Here is a 22,418-nt window from a genome sequence, read left to right as displayed (position 1 = left end):
CTACATGTGAGACGAATTTAAGTTTAGCTGTCTCATCTTGTGATGACAGCTGAACTCAAATTAAATAGTGTTGATAGCTTTCTTTCAATAGTCAAATGTTTGAATGGGGTATTTACATTCGTAAGAATTCACTCATTTGTTGGGAAATTAAGTTTAAATTCACAGACTATTCTCTTATAAGCTTTTGCTTAGCTCCACTTCACTCTATCACCTTTTACTACACTCTATATCGCTCTCATTCGTCTCAAGACTGCACTCTTTTTGATGTTATTTCTGATCAAATTAACCAAGTTATATCTTTATCCTTCAGGCATCATCATTGTTGTTGTTGGTAAATTTATTGATCATCACACTGAATGGCTTGGTTCTAGTGTCAGTGACTCTGCAGGTGTTAAGGCCCACAACTTTTGCCTTTTTCAATCTCTAACTCAAATAGTCAACTTTCCAACTCGCTTTCTTGACAACCTGGATCATTTACCTTCTCTACTGGACTTACTCTTTACATTCACCCTTAGGTGCTTCTGATCACGCTTTGATCTCTCTAAAACTGTTATCTCATTCTCCTTTATCATCAGAATCCTCCTATCATCATACCTTTTAAATCTACTTTAAAGCTTTCTGTGACTTTCTTTGTGATGACCTTTGGGTAGAAATTTTTTGTCTTCCTGCTGACAAATGTGCTTCTTTCATAACTTCTTAGATTCAGGCTGGCATGAAATCTTTTATTCCTTCTCGACAATTGTAAGTTGAGTCTCACTCTACTCCATGGTTTTTCTATCATTAAGCTGCTTCAATTTCCAACCGCAACCATTACTTCCATTTTTATTACCAAAACAATTCTCCAGAAAACAGACGACTGTTTACTATTGCTAGAAACCACTGTAATAAAGTTTGGCCATGTTTGTTTATGTCACGAAATATTGAATTTCATTTTAAAAATCTTATCTCTTAAATCCACTAATCTTATCCTACCTGATATAGCCGACAAACAGATTGATCCATTACTTGACATTTGTATCACTCTAAATTTATTTCCTGCTTAGACTCTTCTACAGCTTGTGGTCTAGACAATATACCTGTTATAATCTTTCAGAAGTGCTCTCCAGGGCTACCGTCTATACTTTCAAAACTATTTAACAAGTGCTTATCAGAGCCTTGTTTTCCAGCCTGCTGGAAAGCGGCATCTGTTATCCCAATTTTCAAAAATTCTGGAGAGCAATTTGACTCGTCTAACTTCTGTTCCATTATTCTTCCTATTAAGTTAGGTTTTTGAGTCTTTTTTTGACAAACACTTAATCTTTTATCTTGAATATATTAACTTACTTTCTTATCAACAATATGGTTTTTGATCTTCTTGTTTTACTGTTAATTTGTTAACAATAATAACCGAAAGTTTTAATCATGCATTAGATAAATAAGGAGAGGTTAGCTCTATTGCTCTAAACATTTCTAAAGCCTTTGATAAAATTTGGTATGCTGGTCATCTCCATAAACTCTCTTCATACGGTGTATCCTTTATGTATTATTACTGTGTAAAAAGAATACATAAACAAATAAAATAATAATAATAAGTAATTTTAATTAAATATAAAAGAAATTAAAAGATATTTCTTTAAATTCTCCTAAGATAAAAAAATTTCAGTTAGAATCTTGTCAAACCAATGCAAGGAACTCTCATTGAGAGTGGGAAGTTGCGGCAATCTACGGTTTGTTATTAATAACTAATCCATTCATTGAGTTGATATTTTTGGTAAGAATCAAGAAAGTAAAATTAGAGGTCCAAGACCAAGATCAATACTCTAGGCTTTCAAGATCAAGACTAAGACCAAGACTTTAGGCTTCAAGACCAATACCAAGACCAAGACAGTTAAATATGAGTCTCGAGGCGTCTTTAGACCAAGACTTTGGTCTCAAGACCTACATCTCCGATATATACTGACCTGCATCTCTGATATATACACAAACTAGTTAGATTGGTTTACAATCTTTTAGGGTCACAATCATTACCAAGCGTCAACTTTTTCAAAAACTCTGTTCTATATCTATAACTGCTTTGTATGCAGCACAAGACTGTAAGAACAGAGGGGCCTGGTGCTACCCCTCTTCATTGATCTTTTTTATTTTTGGCTTTTAATTTTCATTTTAATTTTTTGATTTATTTATTTTAATTTTTTGATGTAAAATCACAACATTTAAAAAAAATCGATTTTTTTGAATTAAATCGGATTTTTTTGATTTATATTACATTTTCGAAAAATAAATTTTTAATCACATATTGATAGTTCTTAAAAACGAAATCATAACTATATCCATTTAAAACAAAAAAAAAATCTTTTTAGTGTTGATTATTTACAAATTTTCAATAATTCAATCAATTAAATTCATTGATTCTAATGCTAATAGTTTAAATAGGAAAACCAATTTGCCTGCTTTCTCAATTCTGAGTCTAATTCTGTTTGAATGCACAAGACCAAATGCTGAAAATATTCTTTCAACTCCTGCAGATAATGCAACAGCAGTAAGTAACTGATCAACAACTTTCAGTAATTCCTGATTCACACGATCATTATAAGATTTCATAGTTTTAACAATTTTATCATGGAACTTTTGAAATAGTGCTAATTCTGCTTTAAAACTAATTAAAAGTGGAATAAAATCTGGATTTTTTGAATCAGCAAAGTCCATTCCAATCTCTATTTCTTTTAAACTATAGTTAAATCTTTACCTATATTTAGGATTAACAATATTAGCCAAAAAATAAGCTGGGGTCATTGCCTACTGTATTCTTTCGGATGAACTCTTCTTAGCATTTTGGTTAAGCTTAAGATTGGCTCAGCTAAGGACTTAATTCCCTCTTGCGGTTCTACCATACTACTACACTATCATCAATAGTATAACTGTGGTGCAACTCTAATGCAACAGCAATTGGTTTAAACATTTTTAACAGCTCTTCTGCACTTTGCTTTACACCAAGGTTATTTACAATATTTGTAATATTCTTAGTAATTATTGATCTGTTTTTTTCACAAATTTTCACAGAATCATCCAGTGTTTTAGATAGGATTTCAGACAATCATCCAATGTGCTCCACCTGACATCTGGCATTTTAAGTCGTAAGCCCTCTTTTGCTTTGTATTATTATATTATTTTTATTTTTTAATAAAAAGTAATAATCAATTATATATGATATAATAATGAAATATAATAATAATAATAATAATAATAATAATAATAATAATAATATATATATATATATATATATATATATATATATATATATATATATATATATATATATTAATAATAATAATAATAATAATAAATATATATAATAATGAAATATAATAAATCAATAAATAATCCATAAAAACAATTAAAATCAAAAAACTAAATTTAAATTAGGATTGTTCCTCGAAAAAAAAAAAAAAATTTAAGTTTCACATTTTATTCTTCCGCAATTTAAATTGCTATTGCAGAAGTTGTACATGTGTAAATTCACCATTCGTAACGCATTATAGAAAAAATAAATAATAAGAATTCCGTAATAATGCTTTACGAAAAGAAACTTGCGAAAAAAATCATTTCGAAAGAATACTTACAAAACAATTCCTTACGGAATGAGCATTCATTAAACTGTTATAAAAAAAATAAGTATTATTTATTATTTACATAAGAACTATGTTGTTAAATGATTTTTCAATAATTTATACATAAATATTTGGTATACATACAGAGGCAATGTTACAGAAGGTGGGGGGAGGGGTGGTTGGGGAGAATATCCCACCCCTACCCCCAAAGAAGATGATTTTCGGTTCTTTTACAAATTTAATATATATATATATATATATATATATATATATATATATATATATACACACTTAAATTTTGCTCCCTATGCCCCCTGTTGCTACACCTGTTTTTATATTTATTTATATATTTCAAGTAGCGAATTTTGGTTGGTTGTTGCCCCTTTGGTTTTGCTGAAATATAGATTTCCTATTTATACTCTCATATATAAAAATCCAGTAAAATATTTGGTTCCATTACAAAGTTCAATTTAACTTTACATCTTGCTTTTTGTGCTGTTGTTATTTTTTACTGAATCTTGCAATTAATTTATCACTACCTTTCAGACTAGCTACAGCTCTGAAACTTTCAGCGCTTGTATAGTCCTGGCAAGTCTCTATGTCAAAATTGTTTCCAGGGGCAAAAACTCGGGAAAGGGTCATATTGTACATGCCCGCTTTTTTGCTACAAAATCTTGCAAATAATTTTTCACTACCTTACAAAATAGCTAGAGCTTCAAAACTTTCAGCAGTTGTATTTGAGCAGTCCCAATAACGTTGGGATGTTGCAGATTTAAACATTTTCCAGGGCAAATGATACAAGGGGGAACAAGTGCCTTTTCTACCTTCTCACCCTAATATTTTTTTTTTTAAATAAAAGAAAACGTTTTAGAAAAAATCTTTGAAAAGGATGTCTTTAAAACTCTTTTACTTACTTATTGTCATTAAGGTAATAAAAACGAAAGCTCATATAACAGAGAACCTCAAGAATAAAAAAAGTGAAACTGACTAAATACAAAATCATTCTATTTCAAAACAAGTGAGAGCTATTTTTAAGCATTTTAATAATTAAGTTTTGTTATCTAGTCTAATGTTAATACTCTCCACTATTTAGTAATCACTTAGTGAAGTATTCTTAAACTCATTCAATGTATGTACTGTTAATACATACATATACACAGAGGGTAAACTCAATGAACTTGACATTACGTAAACTAATTCTTTTTTTTATTTTAACATTGTTTTTTTTTATTTTAACAAAGACATTGTTTCCTAATTATACAATTGCATTCTATGCTAACTTTGTTCAAGTTATCTTCATTATATAATTCTTATTCATTAAATGACATTTTAAAAAGTATATTTTATGAAAGTCTTGATTTATTTATAAAAGTTTACAACTGAAACTTATCAATACCATATAATAATTAGTATTTTAGTTACTTAGTTAATTAAACATACTTGGTTCATAAAATATAATTAAATATATTTAATATGCCATGTTTTGTAAGTTTTTCCCGTTAAGAACTGTTTCGCAAGTTGCGGTGCGAAAGAGTTTCATTTCGAAAGAAATTTAGTTTTTTATCATTATTTCAATAAATAAAACCTTAAAATGTTTATATGTTACAATACTGAAAATAAAATTTTATCATAAACATTTTGGTATATAAAAATTTTATTTTTTGCAATTATATCCGTTTGGTTAACAAACTTTCTTTATACACTTTAAAACATCATTTAGGAAAAGAGCTCGCTTCGCAAGTGCAGCTACCGTAAGTGCTACTTTTGTATGCAGCAAAATTGTTTTATTTTATAATTCAACTTCCGAAAGACTACATTTCGTAAGTAACATTTGCAAAATGAACATTGACAGGTTTTTTTGTTTCATAAAATTCAGTACGAAAAAAAAAAATTCCTGCTTCTGAAAATCCTTTCGAAAGAATTTTGTTTTTCTGGAATTGTACGAAATCTCCCGGTTAACAACTCTAATTTAAATCATGATTTTTATTCATCCGATTTAAATCATGATTTAAATCGACTTGTATCAAAACAATCCTGATATACACACACACACACAAATTTTAATTGATAGATTGCCTGTCCAAACCAAAACAATCATTCAATGTAGCAGCACTCCTCACAGGTTCTACCTATTTTCAGCCCATGTATGTAAACAGTAAAAAAAAAAACATTCATAATGTTTTTATTTTTATTGAAAAATAAAAAATATTCCAGTTTATAAAGTTTAGAAAACCTTAAAGTGCTCCGGCTATTAAGTCTTGATTATATAATTGGATCTGCCAACTGATCTTATAGCAATATGAAAGTGTTAATAGCTTAACAATATTGCTTAAGTGTTAAATACCAGACATTAAATACTAAACCAAGCACAAACTTACCATTTTCTTCTGCTAGTATAACTGCAGAATCTTCATTTGGTGTTTTCAACTCAACTGTTACAAGTGCACTTTGAGAACATAAATTATCTTCATCTTCTGGAGTTGATGTATTTATTTTATCATTGATTGATAAAACAGATGCAATGTTTGGTTTGGTTGAAGTCCTGATAAAGAATAATAATATTTCAGAAGCATACTGTCAAACACCTCACCGAAAGATTAAATATAGAAAAAAAAATAATTGTAATTAGTCAGTACTTATTTACTTATTTATTTACATTTGCACTTAACATATATCATCCAGGTCATATTTTAAAAATCCGGAAAATTGTTTAGGTAAAATATCTGGAATATATTTTCCTATACATTTCTCTTAATTTTGCTTTAAGCTGAGTTGTTTTCAATTTTATTTCAACTTTTTTAATTTTTGTATGAGAAATTAGTGAAAAAGTTAAAAAAACAAATATATAACAAAAATATATACCTAACTCCTATGTATGGAAAACATTTTTGCGATCCGGAAAAACTAAGAGTTGAGAAAAATATATCTGGAATTCCGGAAATATCCGGAAAAAGAATTAAACTGAATTAAACGTATATGAAAGTTAACTTATAGATAAGGTAGTAAAACAAGTCTATATAATGGGATAAACCCAGACCTATTTTGGTACCTCTGGAGCAGTATGGGCATACAAAAAATATTTATTACTTGCTATTTTTTTTTTTTTTTTTAAAAAGTTTTGGAACAAATAAATTAAAAAGTAATTACAAAAGTTGCTTATTGCATAAACCTGTCACTTAATTACTAGTAGAAAATTAGATTTTTAAAAAAATGAAATAAAAAATTTTATGAAACTCAATTTAAAGACAATCCAATTTATGAAAAACTTGAGTTTTTAAAAAATAGAATGATTTTAAAACATTCATTTAGAGTTAACTTAACTTTAGCTTGTTAGCAGTTAAAAGTCCACTTTTTTTAATAATAAATGAACAAAAGTAAAAAAATTCAGCCTTAATAATCAAATTTAATTTTTGAATGAATGAACTTTTGATCTTTTGTTTGAAATATTATTTTACTTTAGGAAAACAAAATATTTTAAGAAAACTATGTTTCTCTTCATATTCTTTTTGACTTTAATAATAATATAAATAACAAATTCAAAAACTTTTAGTTTTATTAAGTTTTTTTATTATAAGTTTTATAAAGTTTTGATTACTTTTAAACTTCAGTACCTCTAATTTAAAAAAAAATTGTTAGTTACTGTAATTTATTTAATGTAAGCAAATTTTTTAATTATATATTTTTTTAGTCATTAAGTTTACCATAATTAGCTTTTGTTTAAAAGGCGCCTTAAAGCTATGTAAAAATTATTAACCTTTAATAAAAGAACAGAATTGCTAATATTTATATAAATATTTATAGAAATATTTAAATCAGAATGAAAATTAAAATAATAGTAAATGCACCTACAGGGTTTTAGCCAGAAATATTACTTTACCCTGGTTATTGCCATATTGGGAATATTTATTGTTATTGTTCTGCAAAATTTTGGGAATTTTTATTGAAATTGTCTTATTAATTCAAACAAACACAAAAAAAAAAGAAAAAAAAAGGTTATTGAATTTTAGGAATTTTTAACTCATTGGGAATTCAGCGGTATACGAGGTGCCGTTAGGTATTTGATAATAACTAAACTTACTACATATAAAACATATTACATATAGACAATAACTATTTGACTACAAGAGGAATAATAGGCAAACAAGACGTGAGACGTTTAATTACAATTATTTTCATTTTGCAAATATTCTGCTACTTGTAATTATATATTAAAAATTGTTTAAAGAAGTTTAAACATTTACTGAAACACTACTAAACAACTCAAATTAAAAATTACTAAAATATAACTACTTAATATTTAAAATGCTTTAAACAAATTCCAATAAATATTTACAAATAGTCTGATATTTTGGCATAGTCAAACTACAAATAGTCTGATATATTTTCAAACAAAAGAATGTTCTTTGCTAAATAATGTATTCGAAGAAATGCTTTTTACAACAAGATACTATTTTAGATTAACTCATGGCCTACTATAGTGACAGGCCGAGTAAACATGTGGCTTAAAAATAAAACTGTAGGCGAGTTTTAATTTCAAATATAATAATTTGTAACATGGTGCGTTCCAGTAAAAAGATGTGGTCTTTTAATTTAATATGCGATGTTTTATGTATTATAAATTTGCTTTATGTTTAGAGCTAAATAATCCGATTTGAAGAATATAGTTTTTAAGTGTTGTGCCACTGGATGCAGAGGTAACTACGATGCTACAAAGTCCGTGAAAGTTTTTTGCCTTCCAAATAAAAAAAAATGTGGATGAACAAAAAAGATAAATAAATACTATATCTTGATATAATATTCCAGAATACCCAAAGAGTTTTATTTGTGAAGATAATTGGGTTTAAGACTATGAAAATTTTTTAGTTTACGGAAAGTTAAGATCAAAACATCCACCATCTGTATTTTCTTGTGTAAATCCAAATCCTATTCCGCTGCCACCACCAAGACCAACTACTAAATCATTGCCATCTTTAAGATGTACTATGCCTAATGAAATGGAGGCTTTTGTAAAAGCTGATAATATTTCTTCTTTCAAAAATTTTGCAATAAAATAATGTTGAAAACTATATCTTTTTCTTTCTCAATAATAACAAATATCTATGAAAATTGTTTACATCTTCAATCTGCTGATATATTGGACAACTTGGGTGTTCCAAAGTTTATTTTGAAAATAAAAAATGATTTAAACTTTGTTAGCTATCACTGTGGCGTTTAGTGCATCATAACACTTTTTTTTACAATCATATGAACATTGACTGTATTAGTCATCTCCATGCTGCAATACACTGTTTGATCCGATTGATCACAAGAATAGTATCATTATTGAACAGATATTAAGTACGAGCTTCTTAATTTTTATTGGTGAAAAAAAGGATTCTCCTAATATGCTAAAATATCTAAAAGTACTCAAATGCTAGGGCATTTGAGTACTTTTCATTGTCAAGAACTCTTTACTCCTGATTATGTGATGACTACGAACTACCAAATATATTTTTGATAACAAAGTTTATATCTAAAATTAAAAATGTATTTTGACAAATGTCCTATTTCTTAAAGACAGGTTATTCTGCTAATTGCTGAAATTTATGTAAAACCATAGTTAAAATATCAAGGAGGTAACATTTTTGGTAAATTCCTCAAATGAATTAGTGAAAACAGTTTTGGGCTTAATGATTTGTTCTTTATTGGAAAACAGTTTCTGTATAAAGCATTACCAGCAACAGGTTTAGATGCTAATTTTCAATATGATCAAACAATGCAAACAATTTAAATAATAAAATATTGTGGAAGTTCCGTTGATGCTATTCTTTGCAGCAATAACAAAGTAAATAAAACTTTTTTGGAATATTTAACCTCCTTAATACTTGGTGCATTAATGATAACATTTTTCTTGTATAAGACTTTGTTCATTTAATAAAATCTATTCGCAACAATTGGCTCACAGAAAAATGACAAGAACTATGTTTTACTTACAAAGTTATTTTAAGAACTGCAAATTGGTCAGATCTTTAAAAAAAAATTATTTTGAAAAAGATGCTATTATAAAATTGTCTAAACTTAATGAAACAGCAACTTTTTCTAAACCAATTGAACGTCAAAATGTGTAATATAAGATTGTGGCTGCTTAAAAAACTCATTTATCTATAAAAAATGTCAAAGACATCACAGTGTTTTTATCTATTTTTAACAAATTTTTGTATATTTTTAATGTTAAAGGACTTTATGAAGATATTTATACTAGAGATAAACATTGTGCTGTTTTTTCATCAGACGTAGATAATTAATTGAACTTTTTTTTAAACTTGGCTGATACAGTTGAAAAACAAGGTCATAGACTTAAAAATTTAACAAAAAAAACTTTCTGTGCTTTTTATAATCTTTTCTTTAACTTGATATGAACTCTTCCTCAAGTAACTTTGTTGTCCAAGAGACACAATAAAACTAACCTTTTATATAGAAATATACATCTTTTCATATTTAAAATTGGCTAAGATTGCTTGTGGGTTTGTATTTTTTTTTAAATCTTTTAAAAAAAAAAATTTTTTTAAATTTTTGTTTCATAATGTATTGAAACTCTTTATAAAGACTAAAAAGTAAAAAATAAAGTATAGCAAAAACATTTGCTCAAAAAAATAATCTTTTTTGTACTAAAAAGCGGAAAATAAACTTTTTAATTTAAATTTAATAGTTCAGTTCATAAAACTAAAGATTGACAGGTCTGCACAAGATTTATATGGAAACATACCTGTCAATCTTTAGTTTATGAACTAGACTATTAAATTTAAATTAAAGTTAATTTTCCACTTTTTAGAACAAAAAAGTTTATATTTTTGAGCAAATGTTTTTGCTATATTTTATTTAGTCATAAGTATGTTTGCCTTGGACATTTTACTAGTGACCCTTTTGAGAAAGCATTTGGAAAGTTTTAACTAGGATCGGGTGGTACCTATTTTATAAATGTTCAGCAAATATTACAAAAAGTTGACATTAAAAAAACAAAACTTATTATGAATATTGCTATCACTGCTAATGATTTAGAAGTATCATCAAGCCATTTGTGTGACAAATATAATTATGTATTGCAAGATGATATTTTATTTAATGTGTTTCATAATCTTCCGGCTATTGAAAGCAATTTGATTTACATTGCTGACTTCGTCAATAAAGAAGATCCTACCATTGAAGATACATCATTTTGTTTTGTCCACTTTCGATATTATATCAGAGAGATTAATTGTGGCATTTAACTTAGCCTGAACATTTGTCATTGGATATTTTATTCATACATCTTTTTTATCTTGTACACTTTTGTCTGTCGTGTTAGCTATTTTTTAATGGTGTCTGACTTTTATAAATCTAGTAATGTTTCAAAAAAAACATTTTTGAATCCTTGCCAATATATTTTTTAACAACTATTGCCATCTTTATACCTTACGATCATCAAAGCGAGAGACTCAATAAGTGCAAATTTCATAAGTGTGAACTGTCGTAAGTGCAAAGCATTGCAAAAACTGGCATAAGTGCGAACTGGCATAAGTGCGAATTGGCATAAATGCATCAAAATAATTTGCAAACATTGGAATAAGTGTGAATTGGCATAAGTGCAAACTGGCATAAGTGCGAACTGGCATAAGCGTGAATAGACATAAGTGCGCTGAATAAATTTGCTAACATTGGCAAAAGGGCAAATTGACATAAGTGCGAAATGACATAAGTGCGCCAAATAAAATTGCAAATATTGGCATAAGTGCAAATTGGCATTTTGCACTTGTGCTAACTGGCACTTCTACCAGTTCACACTTATGCCAATGTTTGCAAATTTATCGACACACTTATGCCAATTCTCACTTGTGCCAGTTTTAACAACTGCTTCGCACTTATGCCAGTTCATTCTTATGCCAATGTTTGCAAATTTATTTGTCTCATTTATGCCAATTCGCACTTATGTCAGTTCACACTTGTGCCGGTTTTTGTAACTGCTTCACAGTTATGCCAGTCGCACTTATGACATTCGCACTTATGCTAGTTCAAATTTACGAAATTGCAGCTTATTTAGTTGTCCCATTCAAAGGAACCCAAAATGAAAATTTTGGAATTATCTTAAATGTGGAATATATATATCATAAATATATAAATATATAAAAATATATATATATATATATATATATATATATATATATATATATATATATATATATATATATATATATATATATATATATATATATATTAAATACTTTAAAGTTTTATTTTGAAAAGTTATTTTATCATATAGATTTTAGAGTTTTTGCACAATAAAGGGTTTTTACTATATTATTTCTAATGATATGTGTTTGTATTAATTATACAATTTTTTCAAATTTAAATAAGAACTTTATATTTTTGATGATAAATACTTGATTTAAAAATGTCAAGATTTTTCGATCATCTTAAATATATTTAGAACATATTTTTAGCTTCGAAAGTAATTAATTTAATACCAAACAATGTTCAACTTGGAATGGATTTGTTAACATTTTTATAAATAACAAAAAAAATCATTTTATTTTAGAAGCAATCTTAGTTAAATCAGCTTGTATTAAGAAATCCTTATGCAGTAAATTTGTAGTATAAATGTAGTAAAGACAAATTCTCAGTACCCAGTAAAAAGCTTTGTTCATAATGTAGACATAAATATAAATATATATATATATATGTATATATATATATATATATATATATATATATATATATATATATATATATATATATATATATATATATATATATATATATATATATATATATATATATACTCCTAGTCAGCTTTTACGGGTACATGTTTTTTTTGTTGTTAACATATTTTTCATTTTTTCTGATATTATTTTATTTTATTAGCATTCGGCTGTATGCGTGTTTAAAAAAAACAAAAAAAATTCAGGAAGAGGTAGGTCTCAAACCACAGACATTCCGATTACGAAGTCAATGCCTTATCCAAATAAGCTAAACCCGCATATAAGTAGGAACAAAAAATATACTTATTTAAAAAACTATTCTTATTCTTCCCATATAAAAAATAAACATAATTGAAATTAACTAAATTATTTGACTTATTGCAAATCTAATTATTGAATATTATATTATCATCAAGCAAGAGTATGTATACAAAATTTGAAGAAAATCTATCATCAGGAAGTGACTCAAAAATTGATTGTAAGATTTGATGTTAACAGACAGACAAGGAGTTATTAAAAGCATTGGGAATAAGATAGGAGTTTGGTGAGATTTGCCACAATTCAATATTATTTCCTTATCTGACATTCTTCCAGTCTATGCCTCTGAAACAAAGTTTATTAAAAAAACTAGATGTAACTGATACAAGGAACTTCATTGTATTGTGGTGCTTGTACTCAGACCATGTTGTACTTTGCAGTTTTAAATCTTTGGGTGTTTCTATAAAAATTTCAGCAGTCAAATTTTACTAACAGACTTGGATCATTTTTAAAACGATCAGGCTGGTTTCAGTGAACATTTACTGTCTATAAAATAAACAAATGATTTAAAATCCTGTGAGATGCTTCTAACCTATGCTTTACATCTTTTTAAAACAGTAACAAGAGAAACATTCAATCTATCAACTAGGCTATTGCTTAACAGCCCAAGGCGTAATTTTATCAGAAAAAGTAAAAACTCATCTTGTGAACATATATTTCTGCATCTACAGCGCCTTTTTATTCAAATTTTTTTATGGAGATCATTTCATTTCAGTTTTGTAAATAAATCAACCATGTACAATTGGTTTTATAAGGTCATGGAGAATGTTAAAAACTTTCACAGAAGAAAGTGAAGGCTGTGTGGAGTCAGTATTTATGGTACTGTTTTTATTTAGAGACCGAAGGCTAGGGCACGAAAGAGCAACTTTATGTCTATCTATTAGAATCACATGCCAGGTTTTCAGCTGGATAAGAATTTTGTAATGTAGGATCTTTATCCTTAAAATAACTGTAGCAAACTCCTGAATCTTTCTTTAGATAGAAAAAATTAAATGCTCCAAGAAATTAAAGCAGTTAACAATTTATTTTTTTGTTATGTTAATTCACCTTGTGGTTATAACCCTCTCTCAACTCTATAACTTAATGAAGTTATGGATAAAGCTGTGTATATAACTATAACTTGTGTATATATTAGTAGCTAATTTCTGAATGGTGTCAAAAGTTAATCAGTGGAATCATGTTTGTGTACTGGCTGCTGAAGAAATGGAGCTTGAACAAAAAAAAGCTGCTGATCAATTTTTGATAGCAACTACTGTTACTGGGGAAAGAAGTAACTCATGGTTTTCCCCCTTTTGAATTCTAACAACAAATGAACTTTTTAATTCTGATTACTAGTTTAGCAAGCGTTGTTTATCCTACCAGGAAGTCTTTAAAACTTCAGCATCTTCAAAAATACATTGGAATCAATTTTCAGTCATTTTCTTCCACTAGAACTTAAATTATCCTTGGAAAAGTACAGCTACAAAATTTATAATGGAAAATATGAGCTAAAATAGGGAACTTTTTGTCTAAATTTAAAAGTGACAGATCTTAAATATGCTTGAGGAAATCAAAACCAGATATATGTTAAATCTCTATTATTTGAAAAAAATTTAGAATCAAAAAGAGTTAAGCAACTCCGAAAGTCGGTGAAACTGCAACCTGTGGTAATGAATCTAAAAGTTTGTATTGTCTATTTTAAAATCGAAAAATTAAAACTTTAAATTCAGTTATTTTCTTTCCATATTTGGATTCCGCACCAATGAAAATGTTCAGGTACTAGTTTTTAGCCTTTTCCTTCCATTTGAACTTGAAAACAAAGTACCACTACAATATCTATATGGGCAGGCATTTGCAAAAAAAATGGCATTTTAGGCTGAATTTAAAAATATCATAACTTTTAAACCGTATAAAGTCAGGAGTTGAAACTTTTATTTTTATGAACTAAATTATATCCGCATACATCAAGTTACACCTTAAAGATGCTAAAATTACTGCAAAAATATCAACATTAACTGACAAGTTTCAATCAGGAGGAATAATGCTATAGAAAAATTGAACTTGTTTAATCTAGCGATTTACACGCTTAACCTAAAGTAAATATTAACCCTAAAAAAAGATTAGGAATCATCTAGTTAACTATTCAAACATTAGAAACTGTAGAATCATCGACTTCAAATTCATTTAGTAGTATTTTGTGATTAAAAAATTGATACAATATTTAAGTAGTTAAAAGAAATTTGGAAATCAAAAGCTTCAGAAAAATTTTTTAACTGATAATATGTAATTTTGTCCAAAAAATGTAATTTTGAAAATTAATTTGGTGATATCAATTTATGTTTAAAATTTGTTGTAATAATTTTGTTATAAACTTTAATTTCAAAAAAAGTGATTCTAGAGCGCAACAAAAAACATTTGACGATTGACAAAAAACACATAACTTTCATGAACTTTACTCTCTTACATCTTTTTTTATAAGCAAGAACCTTGAAATCATTTGCATCAGCTAAATTGACTCAACGTATTTCCAACCATATATAAAATGTAGTCAGTTTTATATGGCTTCACTTATATATTATGTCATAAGACCAATATTGATTAAAAAACTTGCCACATCAACATTTTTTCAAACAAAGTTTTGAAGGTAAGGATTCCTAAGTACCAAAACACATCTAATTTGTATGAAACTTTCCATATATATTAAAAAAAGGACAAGGAATCTAATGGAATGTGGACTATTATTAAAATTTATACATAATTCTTTAGTTCTCAGCATTTAAAAAATTCAAGGTTAATTTATATTGAACAAACAGTGTTTTTTGAAAGAGTGCATGTGGAAATGGCAATTATAGCCTTTCCTCAATATAAAACAAGTATTTATGTTTTCTTGGAGATTTGGTACTAAGGATTTGTATATAGACACTATGTATATATGATATTTTTCTTTCACGTATAATTTGTTTAGATTTTTGCGCTAGATTATTTATGTTTTCTTATTTAATTTCAGTGCTATTACAAAGCTAATTTTCCATAGTTAAGGATAAAGCGTTTTGTTAGAAAATCATCAGTTTTTCCAGCACAAAAAATGCAATAACTTCAGATCCAATTAACTTCTAAAGTTAAAGGACCCCTTATTTCGAAAGATTTTTTTAGCTCTATTCGATCATGTTAATTATATATATATGAAAAAGTCTACAAAAAAAAACCCTGTGGAATGGCTATCAATAACTGATATGTTAATTTTTAATTAATTACTTGATTTTGCCATTTTCTTTAAATACATTAAAATGATTTGTCATAAATTTTCATATTTGTATTACAAATTATGAAATATTCATCAAAGAAAATTATCTATCAAGTTATAATCACAATAAAATTTTGTAATATATTTATAGATGAAACTTTTAACTTTTATAACTATAATAGTATATATAGTTACTATATAAAAATATAAAAAGATATAAATTAAATTCTGTTCTCTTATAAACTTTATAAGATAAAGGATTTCGATGATTTAGGTAGAATATTTTTAATATTACTTTAAAATATAGTAATATTATTACTTCACATGAAACAAAATAAATCTTCATCAGGTCATTTATCTAATTAATTTTTCATATTAGCTCATTTATTTAACTATTTTTTCATGGACAAATAAATGAATATTAAATTAATCTTTTTAACATTTCATTTTTTTTTTCGATACAGTCATTTTCTTAAAAAATTGATACCATTTTTTTTTTACTTATTTATTCAAACATTAAAAAATAAAAGTATCCTCACCATCGGAAACAACCCTTGTAAGCCTTCAATATAAAGGTTGTTGGTTTTGATTCCTTCGTTGCATATGGAAGAAGAATTTGAGGCACGTTAAGAGTATTTTCGTGCTGGCTAAACACAAAATTTTGGAGGTTGGTTAGTATGAAACTTATAAGAATCCACCTTCCCGCCATTAAGCATGCCATGCTCCAATACTATATTATTAAAATTATATTTATATTCTGGTCTATTAGACATCAACGAAGTCAACTTTTAGAATTTTTAATTAAAATCGGGACCCATTAATTCAACCATTTAAAAAAGCGCACTTAGGTGACTCCGGCTATGTCTATTAGTAATGATAGTAGTCCATTTAGTAATGTCTATTAGTAATTATAGTTATCTATTAGTAATAAGATTACATTATTCTTATTATTATTTATTTATTTGTATTTAAAAAATGTACAAAATACAAAATGTTGAGACAAATAATTACTAAATTATTCTTATGTAACACTTAAAAAACAAAAAAAGAAAATTCAATATGAATAAATGTGAAAAAACCAAGTTAGTGGACTGTGTGACAATTTAAATCATACTTTTTTAAATTCGATTTGAATGCTGACAGTGAGGGCGAGTTCACAATGTGTTCAGGAAGTGAGTTCCATACTTTAATGATTCTTTCGCAGTAAAAAAATTCTCTAGTACCATTAATGTATTTATTACGTGGAGTAAACTTTTGTGAATGACTTCTAGTAAAATATTTTGAATTGGAAAAAGTAAAAAAAGTCTGAAAAAGGTAAATAAACGAGATTATGTACAATTTTATAAGTCATATAAAGATCAAATTTAACTCTGAGATACCCAGGAGATTCTAGTTGGAAAACAATAAGTCTTGATAAGTATTCAGTGTATGCTGATATGACACCTTTTGAAGACAATTCTGGAAAAAATTTTGAACTTTTTTTATGCAAACTATATCTTTTAAAAGACGAGGGCTCCAGACTGAGGTGCAAGATTCTAATATAGGCTGCACATAAACTTTGTAAGCTTATAACAAAAGTTGAAAATTGTTTGAGATAAAGGATTTTAAAAGTAAGTAAATGCGAGAGTATGCTATGCTTGAAATACAAAAGCAGTGATTAGAGAACTTTGTATCAAAGGACATGGTGATTCCAATATCCTGAATTGAATAAACAGTTTCAGTATTGATAACGGAGTTTAATGAATAAGAATGAGTAGGTATATTATATCTTCCGTAGCATAAATGAAAACATTTGTTGGTTGCTATTTTTAGTTGCCAATCATTGGATTTTTTTTAAACTGTTTACAAGGTCAATGTTGTTGTAATCGTTTCTTGATTGATACAACTTAATATCATCTGCAAACAGCTTAATGCCACAATCTCCAACAGTACAATAAACTATGTCGTTAATAATTATTAAGAGGGTCATTCCACGCCAAACGGTCCAAATTCCGAAATAATCCCCGCACTACCATCTCCGATTTTGTTAAAATTTTGACAGTATGTTTTTAAACACGTTTCATGAAGATTACCAAAATTTCAGATCAAAATGTTTATTATTTCGGATTTTGTGGTACTTTTTGTAAGGTTTACAAAAACTTCAACTTCAGTCAATAGCTAAAATTCGTATATTTGGGGTCCTATATTTTTGCAATGAAAGGGTAACATATCTTAAAAACGTAGTTTCTTAGTAAACCGAAGGTGCAGATCACAAATAATTTATTACAAGTTTCATATTATGCCTACATTTTAGTCTATGGTTCGCCAAATATCGTCACAAACGCAACACTATAAATATTTTTTATTTGTTTGTAGGGTCATATCTCTAATACTAAAGATTTTTGAATATTGTTATTTTGCCTAAAGGTTCTACATACTATCATAATGATATGGATTAAAAATTTCTCTGCTGAGTTATTCTGAAAGCAATATGGCGAAAAAAGTAAAAAAAAACCCTAAAATAACGTGTGTTTGAACCCCTAAAACTTCATGTGGGCAAATTTTTTTTGTTTTTTTAATTGTATTATTGGAAAGACCTTATTTCAAAATTTTAGAAACAATAAAAACTGTCTTGGAGAGATCTTTCTTTTGAACGAAAAAAACTTTACAAAAAGTACCACAAAATCCGAAATAATAAACATTTTGATCTGAAATTTTGGCAATGTTCATGAAACATGTTTAACAACATACTGTCAAAATTTTAACAAAATCGGAGATGGTTGTGCGGGGACCTCTGGACCACTTGGCGTGGAATGACCCAAGAACAATATAGGTCCTGGTACAGTTCCTTGTGGTATACCACTCTTAACTAGAGTGTTTTCAGAATATGAGGTACAACAAACACACATTGAAAGCGGTTAGTCACAAAATTTTTAATCTAATTAAATAGTTCCTATTTAATTCCATAGTATTGCAATTTGAACATTAGTTTAGGATGAGTTACCGAGTCAAAAGCTTTTTTAAAGTCAGTATAGATGATGGCAACTATTTTTTTGTTATTTACGGTAGTGGTCCATTCGTTCAAAGTTGCCCGCATTTGTGACCATGTGGATCTGCAATTTATAAAACCGAATCGATGTTGAGATAAAGAGTTTTTTTCTAACAGATAGTTTTTTATGGTTTTAATAATGATTGACTCCATAACTTTGAAAACGATACAGATCATGAAAATAGGTCTGTAGTTGGTTGGTAGAGAAGTGTAACCTTTCTTAAATATTGGACAAGTTATTGCTGATTTCCAAGTTTTAGGTATAGAACTAGTGGTCATTGATATTTCGAACAAAATAGAATGAGGAATGGCAATTGTAGTTGCAATTGATTTTAAAAATATCGGAGGGTAACCATCCGGAGATTTGGAAAACTTTGCTGGGAGTTTTTGTAGTAATGAAACAACAGAATCATATGGAAATAATACTTTACTCAAAGAGTTTTGATGTGATGGAAAACCTAATGAAGGATTAACACCGTTGTCAGTGATGAAGACAGAGCCAAAAAAGTCGTTCAAATTACGCGTTTCTTTACAATCGTCTAAACAAATGGAACTATCAGATCTTGCTAGTGGTGCAACAGAATGGTCACGCTTGGATTTTGAATTGATAAAAGAGTAAAATTTGTTGATATTTTCTTTATTGACAATATCTTTCTCCTTATTAACGGCGTTTTTTATTATTTCGACATCGTATAGATGAGAGCAATTCTTGCTTTTGATAAAAGTATTTAAATTAAAATTTCTTTTGTATTTTCGGTATAAAATACGTTTTTTAGATGCCAAATTTCGAAGTGTGCGAGGTTGGATACTGTATCTTTTTTTTATGGAGTGCTGGTACGTGCGACAAAATGCTTGAGTTCAAAATGTCACATATAGCGTGCCAGAATGATTCAATATTACGGTGTTGCTCAGCTAATTTGTATCAGTTTTCATTTATTAATTCTTTGTTGATATTATTATAATTGGCCTTTTGAAAATTATATTAAATTGGAAATGATGGTTTTTTATTGCTGATTAAGGTTCCCAAATTACAATTACAGATAATGGTACAATGGTCGCAGGTACTGCTGAAAAGGGTTGTAGTTACTACGCTATATACATTGATTTTCTCATTGGTTGATATAAGATCCAAAATGTTGTTTAATCGGGTACTGTTTGATTCCAGCTGGGTTAGGGCGTTTAACTTACAAGTTTCTATAAACAAAACCTTACAAGAATCTCCTAGGCCAATAGGAATTGACCAATCAATGAGAGGTAGATTAAAATTGCCTGATACTATACAAGTATGATTCCAAGTTGATGAATTTTTACACAGCATCTTACATAAGACTTTGGTTTTCAAAAAACATGAAGCTGCACACGGGGGTGGTAAATGCATGAAATGTGTAGCTTTTCGAGACTAGAGGAGACACAAGTAATTTCAGTACCTACAAGTTCTTAAGGAACATTAAAATTAATTTGTACAGAATGGATGTTACTTCGTACTAATATGAGTGAGCCACCACCATTGCCATTAAGATCACGTCGAAATATTTAGAAATCATTTCCATATAACAGTAGCGAGTCTGGAGTTTTGTTGTTATGCCTGCTTTCCATGATGAGAATAACATCAAGATTGCCGTTTCGGAGAAGATTATGTAAATGATGTAGTTTATTGTTAAGTGTTCTTGCAAAGAAGTATTCACAATTAATGATTTTATTTAGTTGTCCGTTTACATTTTTTTCTGTAGAACTATGTTTCAAAGTTTTAATAATGATTTGTATTGGTGGGATGGAACGCTTTATTGGAACATTCTGGATTGATAAAGCCTGATTTTATTCATTTAAGAGGAACTGTGATCTACTCTGTTGTTGATTAAGCGAAAAAAGGTGGAGGCTTGTTTAAGTACTCTGTTTCTAGCTGGCTCATCCGTTAGGATTATTACTATTGGACTTGGTAGTTCAGGGGTCCTTACATTGGGTTTAAAGCGGAAATGATTTACAATTAAAAAATTGTCTGTCCCCAATAATGAAAATATTTTTTCTTCTTCATACCTGTCCTGAGCTTTTGTAGTTGATGGATTGGTACTGGAAGATTTTGGGCCACCATGTATAATTATGACCTTAGCTATATTTTCTCGTTGTTTCAATTCGAGGGCTATTTTGTTGATAATATTAATTTGTTCTTGGTCTTTTGATGTGGTTTTTAATCCCTTGACGACTACAACATTCCAAGCAGTGTTATTTCCAGTTGCGGTAGGTGATGGAGTTGTTTTGAGAGTATGAAGTTCTAGGTTCAGTTTGGTAATCCGTTCTTCAGCAATATTGAGTCTATCCATGAGTGTGCGTATAATCGCATCGTACTTAGTATACAATTCTATACGGAGATTTTCAGTTGCTTTGGTCATTTCAAAATTTTATATGGGAAAAAATTAAATTTTATAGGACAATTACTGCTTAGGTTGTTGTTGATTTAGGAAACGATTTCTTTATAGTTCCTTTTTAGTATAATATGTTTTTTAATGTTTTTTAATAAAGTATTTTATAGTTATAACCAATAACAATCATTAGTGAAATAAGTCGCTTAACTTTTATTTTAATTTGTAATGTTTTTGTAACAATCTGTTTTTAGGTTTTAATTAATTACTTTTAACACAAATAGAACTGTTAGTTTTTTGTGTTTTTCTCCGTTTTTCCGTTAATTACATTAAGTAAAACAAATTTTTCCGCGGATTTAAAGCCTTATATTTCTGTTATTTATGTCTAAATACTGAGGAAAAACAATTATATAAACCACAGATTACAATTGATGGCTACAATACGATTTTATTGAGACAGGAGCGAAATGAAAAGTTTTGCACTTTTGTTTTATTTTATTTGTTCATTCGGAAGAAACATTAACTGCAAACTGAATACAAAAAGAGAGCAAAAACTATCAAAAAGCTTCAGAAATAACTAGATTTTCTAGATTTGCGAGTTCTAAAAGTATTCCCTACAATGTTTTTGTCAAACTGTCTTTGATGACAACGTTTAAATGGAATATATATTGATGAAAGCGCTCTCTAGTAAACTTTTATTCTCCCCTTGGATTTATCGATATGAACGTCGAGAGTATGGAATTTAAAGGCGATTCCTCATCCCATTTTTCTGTTTATTTTTTTATTTAATTTTTTTTATGAAAAAATCTGAACAAACCCCACATTGATTTCATTCTTGTGATTACCCAGGAAGCCATGAACAACTGCGATCAATTATCCTAAGCCGCTCTCTTTATCCTGTTCATGACCTTTTCAAACTTGTCAAACTCTAGGGTCTTCTAGATACCAACTTTAACTTTAGCCTCGGGCAGGTTTGAAAAGAGAACTTGAAGGTACTTAAAGGGTGCATACTCTTTGTCAAGAGCAGTGACAAACTGCTCGATAAAGTTTAACTTGATATGCAGTGCTAACAAGCATTTTCTAAGGTTCTATTAACGGCTCCAACTTCACATTGCTTTTTCCTATAAAGATCTTATTCCGTTGTAAACTTTCCATTCTGTTATAATGGGTCTTAGTGTTATGGCTACTCTA

The 22,418-nt window shown here is 28.2% G+C and overlaps 2 protein-coding genes across 3 annotated transcripts in view; both read right to left on the bottom strand.

The window, feature by feature from the left end:
- Positions 1-16,709, bottom strand: part of LOC100215893 (nuclear pore membrane glycoprotein 210) — a 94,175-nt gene extending 77,466 nt beyond the window's left edge. Inside the window, exons 1-2 of one of the 2 annotated variants that reach the window (XM_065817540.1) lie at positions 16,382-16,709; positions 5,966-6,129 (exon numbers count right to left, since the gene is read on the bottom strand). In XM_065817540.1, the coding sequence (XP_065673612.1) occupies positions 5,966-6,129; positions 16,382-16,563 (346 nt within the window). In that variant the 5' untranslated portion in view covers positions 16,564-16,709. The remainder of the gene's footprint in view (positions 1-5,965; positions 6,130-16,381) is intronic. The other variant, XM_065817541.1, reaches the window with a different exon arrangement.
- A 2,065-nt stretch (positions 16,710-18,774) lies between these two features.
- Positions 18,775-21,257, bottom strand: LOC136090884 (uncharacterized). Its single transcript, XM_065817860.1, has 2 exons — positions 20,905-21,257; positions 18,775-19,582 (listed from the first exon to the last, which is right to left on the bottom strand). Exons 1-2 carry the CDS (start codon positions 21,255-21,257, stop codon positions 18,775-18,777), a joined length of 1,161 nt encoding a protein of 386 aa, XP_065673932.1.
- Between the last annotated feature and the right edge of the window lie 1,161 nt (positions 21,258-22,418).

This window comes from Hydra vulgaris, chromosome 14 (assembly GCF_038396675.1).
Source record: "Hydra vulgaris chromosome 14, alternate assembly HydraT2T_AEP".
In the NCBI taxonomy this organism is placed as follows: domain Eukaryota; kingdom Metazoa; phylum Cnidaria; class Hydrozoa; order Anthoathecata; family Hydridae; genus Hydra; species Hydra vulgaris.
This window is presented reverse-complemented; position numbering and strand designations above follow the sequence as displayed.

Excerpts from the sequence above, each read along its gene's own strand:
- LOC136090884 (XM_065817860.1), bottom strand. The coding sequence starts at position 21,257 with ATGACCAAAGCAACTGAAAATCTCCGTATAGAATTGTATACTAAGTAC. Across the intron at positions 19,583-20,904 it reads ACTACAAAAGCTCAGGACAG|CAAGAATTGCTCTCATCTAT; the intron begins GTATGAAGAAGA and ends TTTTATCAAAAG.